The following is a 9,249-nucleotide window of genomic DNA, read 5'->3' on the forward strand; positions in this document are numbered from 1 at the left end:
GAGCAGGGAACAGTGAAATTACATTGTTCTCTGGTTTGAGTTTGCTCTTCTGGTTCAATCAAATACATGTCAACACATTACCATATCTCTTGACTTATTTGTAAAATTTAAAACCATATCATTATATTTCATTCACCGGTACGTCTTAATTTGCCTGTGTACCGTATCGATCTAGTTATAAATATAATAACATAGGCTACACATTATATTGGAAAAATGAAAAGGAAAAAGAAAAGGAAAGAGGAAAACGAAAAATGAAGAAAATTAATAAAAGGAGAAAACCAATCTTTGGTGTAATACGTCAGATGTCTTTGCTCACTTTCGCTTTTCTTTTTCTTAAATTTTGAGCTTTTAGATGTTCAATCTATTTACATTGTATTATTATATTGCATGTCCCCTATTTTATTATGTATTTAACTGTATGTCTATCCTTTCGTTTGACTAAAAGTGTGACGGAAATAAAGAATAAACTAAATTATATACATTATATAAACTCAGAGTGTGTCAGAGAGAAAACTGAACAGACGATAATATGTGCAGGCCTACATCATTAGTTTGTTGTTGTTTTCTTTATAAATTATTTACTTACAGTGATTTAAATACAAATATTACTAACTTTTTTACTATCTAACTCTAGGGCCGAATGCCTATAGTAGGCATTCGGCTATACGAGAAATAGAATATGTACACAAATCTACAAATGCTTTCCACATATATTTGGCTAGTCTTATTTTGTTTGAGGGTGTGTGAAAGTGTGCACCTAGCACATACCATTGACGCATTTTTATACACTACGCGCGCATCCATGTTTCGATAGGCCTGGCAATGTAAGCGTAGGTAGAACCTGACTTTGTTGCTACGCTTATGCTAGGCCCCAAGTGTGCGCACACAATACTAGAACGATTTGCGCGTATAGAACTTAATAATACACAGTACCGCGCCCACCTACCTCTTCTAGGAGGACACCGACTTTGTTAGATTTTCTCCAGAAGGCTAGTCGGAGGAATCGGTTGATCTTTTTATGTTCTTTAACCTGCTTTTTGGAAATAGAGATTTGGTTGTCTTCTGTGACGGGTTCGACCTTATTCTTGGACAGGCACCTCCCCATGATGGAATATTAATCGGCTTTTGAGCAGTTAATATTCACAAGGCATTCAATCTTATCCTCGCAGTTGAAAGGCAAGAGTAAAATGTTTACTTAGCAACGCGCCCTTCGTTGATACGCATTGGATTACGCACACGTAGACGCATGCGCAACACATGCGATTGCTTGAGTCAAAACGTTACGCAAATTCGACAAAATAAAAAGAAAATTCTAGAAATTCTTCAATTGTTTTTATGACAATTTTTTGTATAACATGCGCCCTCTATATAAATCTAGTAAGAAACCATTGGCCCTCATTTTCTTTATATATTTATAATTAGAATTCTTATCGAACTAAGTTTACTCAATTTAATTGGCAACTCCTTCTTATGACAATTTAAAAAAAAAGAACTTCATATTTTTTTTTCTCTATAGAATTAAAATTATGGAAAAAAGACATGCCGCCAGGATTAGTGAAACACTGTTATGATACTCTTCAATGGGAACACCAATAACACCACGATGGGGCAGAGTCGACGGCAATTGATTTCCCAACCGGAAAAGGCCTTTCAAAATGTAACGCATTATCACAATTTAGTGTCAGGCAAATATCGGCCATGGAAATAAGAGACAACATGGGACTCAATCGAGGTCTTTTGAATTTGACAAAGGTAAGTTCATTTTTGTGTAAATTATTGTAATCTTAAACCACAAAAAAAAACAACCTTAAAACTACAATTTTAATTGTTTATTTCAATTAAAAGTTATACATAAAAAAAAGTTTTTATGAATAATAATAATAATTGCTAAAAATATACCAACAGGTCCTAAAGACGTATACATTCTACTCTATATACACCATAGACAATTTTTAGGATTTACAGCTCAATATAACAAACACATTTTTTTTTCAGCTTACATTTATACCCTATTAATTAGCCTCCCCAAGAGCGATTTCCAGGAGAGGGTATTGTTTTTAGCTTGATTTATTATCACGGTAGTAGAGGTGGCGGTGGTGACCAACACCATCACCTATGGCGGTGGTGATCCTGTTGTCAGAGACTTTGCTACCATAATAACTGAAATTCTGCAAGTCCTATTATTTGATTTCGGTTACTCTGTGAATATGTTAATAACTTTTTTACGTAATTAATATTCAAGAAACCTGAAGATAACACTAGAAATTATTGAAATTAACATAAAATATTCCCAATGTACGTCATATTTTGATATGTGATGTATTTACAATTGTTTATACCATTGGATTTTTTTTAAATATTTTAATATAATTAATAGTCATACCGTAATTGTATTTTTTAGGTTTAAAAATTCTCTGACAATTTCGTGATTTCGAGATTTGATGCTGAGATAATAATAATGATAATATAAACTTGGTTACATGAGGTAAAAGCAACACGGTTTTAATTGATATAACTGATATTAGAGATAATATGGTAATAATAATGTAATAATGATACAATAAATTAATAATAATTTAATTGTACAGTACAGTAGGAATAATAATTGCACAATAATAGTAATGTTAGTAGTATTATAATATAAATAATAATAATACAATAGTAAAAGTAATCAATACATTTATAATAAAATAGGCTAATAATAATAACAAAATAATATTAATATTACTATAACATAATTAAAATAAAAAAATAATATGATTATTATTACTAAAGGGGAAGGCTGAGTACTTTTACTGCATAGCGTAAAAGGAGTGAATCTAAATAAGCAATTATTAATTTCATGCTGAAATCCAAATTAACTGAGGAAAATAAACCAAAAAATAACCTATCACATTAATATTATTTCTCTGTTAATTTTAGAAATGTGACAAAGATATGATGCTGGCAGATGTCATCATCTTCTTCTAGGAAGCCGGAGAAATACAAAATCTAAATATGATTGCAGATGAAAGTTGAGTAATCACGATGCGATACAGTTATTCAGAAGAGCAGATTATGTTCATGTTTTGTTTTATCGATTTAAAATAATCAGTTTTAAATGGTTTAATATTTGAAATCAATTGTTAAACATTAACTTGCCTAGTTAACGTTTACATATAAGTAGCAATGTTGCCCTGATGTTTCTATTCTATTGTCTGAAACTTGTGTTATATCATTATTAAGCGTAAAAAATTAGACTAAAATGGGAATGATTAGACAATAAATACTGATACATTCATTCAGGATATTTTATCGGATATTTATCTAGATTCAATACAGACAACAGTTTAAGTTACGGCCTTCATCATTCTGTAAGCTCTCTAGGTGCTTATACTATGTATGGTACCTACTAGGACGGTTCTTGAACTCGACAAAGGACATGAACATAGCACAGTTCTTTTTCATTCGTGATCATAAATACCATCAATAAAACTATAAAGAATACACTGATGTAAATAGTACAGTTCTTTATTTTTCTTTTTAGGCAAAAGTCACCCTATTATTGTAAGCCATGGTGCAATGGAAGCCAAACCCCTATAGGCCTACAGGAGAAATTATAAAGGCAAATACAAAAGACGTGTTACTTAAAAACATAGTTGAAGAATACAGCACTGGCGGACATCTTGTGTGGTGAATTGCATCGGATGGAATGGTAATGAATTTCTTTTTACTTTATGTAGATAGTAGCAAGGTTAAATGGAAGGTTACTCAAGTGTTTCATTGATACCGATTGTGTTTTATTTCATTTAATGTATTGTTTATTTTGTGTTACAGTAGGCAAATTAAAATAAATTCTTAGTTTCATGTTATTGTCCTCATCGATTTTGAAGCCTCATAGTATACTGTATTACTACTTCTATTTCTTTAAATCATTAAGTTATCTATAGAAATACAAATTGGATCTAAAATAATATCGTTTATGATGATAAATATGATAAAAAATATTGTAAAATTCAAATATCTATTTGATTGTTCTTAATTATTTATTAAGTGCCTTTAATACAATTGGACCGTAATGATTCACAATGGAACATTAAATAATAATTTAAAAAAAAAAGTGGTATTTCAAGTGGTTTTTCCCCTATTAGTTTTTGAATTTGCTTTTTTATAATATATTTCTAAAAAATGCAGCAGTCAAACCGATCATTATGCAGCAAGTAATTGCATAATCGTGGACGATTCAATTGTTGAAGCAGAAGTAAGGCTAAAGCTTCTTCGAATAAAAGAAGAGTTAGCACAATAAATGGAAGATGAGATGGACGAAAGAGGATTGAATGCTTCATTTGACGATGACTAATTCGAGGAATCACACTGTAAGTAGGTTGTTATTATTATTATTATTATTATTATTATTATTATTATTATTATTATTATTATTATTATTATTATTATTATTACAGTATTATTATATTTATTGTTAGAATGATAATACTAGTAACAATAATAATAATAATCATAATAATAATAATAATATTAATAATAATAATAATAATAATAATAATTATTATTATTATTATTATTATTATTATTATTATTATATTAGTATTATTATGTCAGCCTACTCCACTTAGCCCCATAATAAGGTATAGTTTATAAAACATTAATTGCATAGTTTATATCTATACTGTAATTGGAGAAAAATACATGCAAGTGCACGGATTTGACTTGCCCCTTACCTTGATTTCTGAGCCTTATTTGAGGTGACTTCTATTTAAAAAAGTACTTGCATCAGCAATTCTGGGTTTATCATATACCAGTGGTAGTATGATCTATACATTTTCTCCATGTACATTATTATGACCCCACTATTGTCAATAATAGGCCTACATTTGCATATTATGTTATGTTTTATGTTTTTAAAAAATGGAACTTGAATCTAAATAAATTTGCTTGTACAGTATACTAATATTATTTTGTACATTAGTATATCTTTTTCATAAAGAATTTATTTTACAATGTACAAAAGTAGTAATATATTATTATTACAATTTGTAATTGCAGATGGATATGAAGATTACAACGGAGAGGAAAGTGATGTATGATAGATAAAAACACCGACATAAGGCTTACCCAGAATTCAAATGGATTTCTATTGGGGGTGGGGAGGGGTTAAGAGCTATACTTTGCTCAAAAATTATGTTAAAAAAAAACTTTATCTCGTTTATTGACATCTTGAATTTAGATTCTTAGAAAATAAACCAGTGCAGAAGGAAATTATTCGTAATGTATGTGTATTTAGTGAATGAATTGTATAATTAAATATTCTGATTATAACAATTAAATATGCTTTTGTGAATAATTTTTGACTGTTACTTACTTGTTAGTTAAATATTGACAAACACGTTCGCGTTTCGTAAGTCACAAACTTTATGATGTCTGGTCATGTATTACAGAAATCAAGACACTTCCCTCAAACACACAATTCGCTTTACTTTATGACGGTGATATAAAGCATAAGCGTTATGCCTTTTGATTAGTTTGCTAATATAGGCCATAGCTATTACAGTACAGTGTTATAATCATTGTATTGTAATTTCCAATTCAGATTTTAAATTAAATACCAGAATAAATGTCATCAAAATGCTAATCTGAAGCCTTTTACAACTATTCCTAGTTCTAGGAGGTGAAAACAGCCTTCCTAATGAAACACATGCATTGATTTCAAATGACATTGAGAATTTTTGACCTCTATTATAAAAGCTATGTTAAAAAAAAAAAAAGTATGGGCCTTACGTAATGCTGTGTTAAATGAACCTATTTAATTGTCTGGTAGTAGTACCGTACTACCGTATGTAAAGTAATTAGGTAGTTCATTCATTCACCATTCTATAGTACCGGTACATTTATTTCAAAACTTCATGAACATACATGAAGTAACAATTAAAATGGTTTAAATAGGAATTGGTTTAAAAAGTATTATAGCAAAAACTAAATTGCGATTTATAAACACCTGGTTGGCCATGGCCCTTTTCTGGAGCTCTACTTTCTTCATTGCCAGTTACAATTTGTAATGGTGTATCTATTTTGTTAATTAACTTAATTGCTTAATTCTTTGTTTATAATTTACTTTAATTTAATTGTTATTAATTTACTTGTGGATGTCGCTTCATACACAGAGAGAGCTGATTTGCTATATTCCTTGTGACTTCTTCAGATAGTTCATTTTTTCATTTTCTCATGGTATATTTATTTCAAATCCACAAACATACATGCAGTAACATTAAAACTGGCTTAAATAAGAATTGCAGAATACAATATACTACATAACATTGTAGTAAAAGATAAATAAATAAATAAAATAAATAAATTCCGCTTTATAGTCGCCTGGTTGGTGGCCCCTCTCCTTTGGTCGGGAGTAGTACTTTTAATTGCTAACTTCTGTCTGTAAGTGTAGGCCTATTTCTATGCATTTTTGTTAATTAAGTTAATATTTTGATTCTTTGTTTTTAATTTTTATTGTTCTTTTATAATTTGTATAATGTGGATGTACGACCGTGTGTGTATAATTATATAAAGTTGGAATTTCCTAATAAATACTAAATAATGTATAAACAAGATGAAATAATGCTAAAAATAATTCTAGTATAGCTCTATAATAAAATCAATAATAGTTCGTTCATCAAAGTGTAAACAAAGATCAATCCTATGTAATATGGCATATCGTCTATTTTTCCAAAAATTATGCTTGTTTATATTTATCCTAAATTTTATTTCGATAACAAGAGCAGTTGTATAAATACGACAATTTAACGATTTTCAGTTAATACCGGTAATCCCACAAAGCACGAATATAATAATAATAATACTAATGTCGTTCTTATATAGCGCTTAATGCCTTAACAAAGCCTCTAAGCGCTTTACATTATTACCCCGGTCATATTATTATTTAGCTAATTCTAGTTCATTTGAGCTATAATCGTCAAAATTGATAGAATACAAAGAATAGGAATCCGTACTGAGCATATAAGTATAATATCAACAATAGTAATAAATTAGCTTTTTTTTCTTCTTTATTTTCCTTTTTTACACTTCTCAAAAAAATAAAGGAAGTGTTGTTTTATAAATATTGATATCTATACAATATTTATAATTTTATATATTTTTTTATTATTTCATAAATTTTTTTGGATAAATAAAAATACAGTATAAAATTCCCTCCAAGGATTATCAAATACTAAAGCATTATAGAGGGTTCTCCAAGGCATTGGAAAATTTCCGATAAGGACGCAGATCGATACAATTCAGTCTTCCTTGAATAAGACATTTTTGCTGCAAAAATGTAATGATAATACTGTATTACTTATGCTTTTGTCCATTAGTAGGAAAAATGTAATTTTCAATAAGAAGTAGTAATTAAGTTAAATAATATAAGGTACAGTGATGACATATAAAACATATAAAACCAATGATGGTGATGATGACGATGATGATTGGTAGTGGTGATGCTAATTAAAATGAAGGTAATGATCTGAACAAGATTTTGATGATAGAAAATGATTATGATGATGGTGTATGGTGGTGATGACGTTTTGGATCGTAACGGTAACTTAGATGGTAATAATAATAATAATAATAATAATAATAATAATAATAATAATAATAATAATAATAATAATAATATTAATAATAATAATAACAATAATAAAACAATAATAAAATAATAATAATATTAATAGTAGTAGTAAATTAAATAATAACATATATTTTTATTATTATTATGATTATTATTGTTATTATTATTATTATTATTATGAGAATGCTAATAATTAACGATGTCAATTATTATTTAATGTTCCATCATAAACCTAGATGACCAACACAACGATTTATGGTCATCTGAATGAAATCGTAAAAAACCCATGTTTAACTGTGTTCATGCGCGTGTGTGAAAGAGTATGTTTGCGTGTTAGTGAACTGATGGAGTGGGTGTCCTTCGATTGTGTGATTGTTGCGTTTCAAGTAGCCAACACTTTGAAATAAAAAACAGAATACATATATTTTCATTTGGGTCTTAATCTACTCTTATTCTAATTTTTTTTGGCATTTTTTGTCTTGTAACTTCGTTACTATATCCAAGTTTTTTAATTAAAAAAACTTGTAAAACATTACTTCAGATTATTTTTCTTTGTAATAATGAAACAATTTGTAAACATTATAATTTTTTTTAGATATTATGTCTTGTTTTGTAACTTTGTTACTATATCCAAGTTTTTTAAATGACAAAGCTTGTAAAACATTATAAACATAAACAAGTTTTTAATGATAAAACTTGCAAAACATATAGATTATATATCTATACATAGTTATATATATGTGTATAATTTACATATTTTTTCTGATTATAATAATAAAACATGAGATAATTTTTTTAAATAATGATAGAAATTGTAAATATTAGAATTTTTTTGTAATTTTTTTATGATACAAAATCTAAAATAAAAGCAATATTAAATATTAAAAAGATATTACAGATACAATCTACAGATACAAGTTTCAATTTTTTGTTTTTTGTTTTGTTTTTTTTTTATTGTTTTTTTTTTGTTTTTTTTTTTAGTTTCATAAAACTGATAATGATGACATTTGTAAATCATTATAAAACAAATTTTTTATACGCTAAAACTTGTAAAACGTTATAGATATACATTCTATAAAAAATGTCAAGTTTTCAAATGATGAACTTGCAAACATATAACAAGCTTTTTTACGCCAAAAACTTGTAAAACGTTAAAAAAAAAAGAACAAGTTTTTAAATGATAAACTTGCAAACATATAACAAGTTATAAACTTGTAAAATACAAATATTTTAGATGTTAAATTTACAGATCATATTTTTCTTCATAAGCAAAGAATGAAACGTCAGGATCCATTTCGTAATCCATATCCACCTTTTCACGCAGGATCTCTTCCTTGATTTTCCACTGAACGGCTTGGTGGCGCTTCTGGTTGGCTAATTGAGCAAGGGCGCGTTCATCTTCCTTCTTCTGAAGAACTTTGTCGGCGGCGTTTTGTTTTTGCTGCAAGGTATTGAAAGCGCTGGTCTTCTTCTCATTTTCGATCTTAGAAAGCTTTTCTTTGACATCTCTGCTGTTAAATTTTGCCTGATTTGCCTTTAAAAGAAGCTGGTTCTAGAAAATGAAAAAGCGAAAAATTATTGAAAGATAGAGGCAAGCAAATGTTAGATTGTTGTGTCATGTGAGGTAAATA

General features: G+C 28.3%; 1 protein-coding gene and 1 long non-coding RNA gene across 2 annotated transcripts in view; one reads left to right on the top strand and one right to left on the bottom strand.

The window, feature by feature from the left end:
* Nucleotides 1-1,537: 1,537 nt before the first annotated feature.
* On the top strand, nucleotides 1,538-5,183 carry LOC117123023. The gene is made up of 4 exons (XR_004447794.1): nucleotides 1,538-1,755; nucleotides 2,926-3,697; nucleotides 4,177-4,358; nucleotides 5,047-5,183. It is a non-coding gene; the product is annotated as an uncharacterized LOC117123023 (long non-coding RNA).
* A 3,463-nt stretch (nucleotides 5,184-8,646) lies between these two features.
* Nucleotides 8,647-9,249, bottom strand: part of LOC117123020 — a 3,438-nt gene continuing 2,835 nt past the window's right edge. Inside the window, exon 5 of the mRNA XM_033268815.1 lies at nucleotides 8,647-9,170. Coding sequence (XP_033124706.1) covers nucleotides 8,862-9,170 — 309 coding nt within the window. The 3' untranslated portion in view covers nucleotides 8,647-8,861. The remainder of the gene's footprint in view (nucleotides 9,171-9,249) is intronic.

The sequence above is a fragment of the Anneissia japonica genome, unplaced genomic scaffold (assembly GCF_011630105.1).
Source record: "Anneissia japonica isolate Jap-2015-1 unplaced genomic scaffold, ASM1163010v1 scaffold4469_len402912_cov134, whole genome shotgun sequence".
Taxonomy (NCBI): Eukaryota; Metazoa; Echinodermata; class Crinoidea; order Comatulida; family Comatulidae; genus Anneissia; species Anneissia japonica.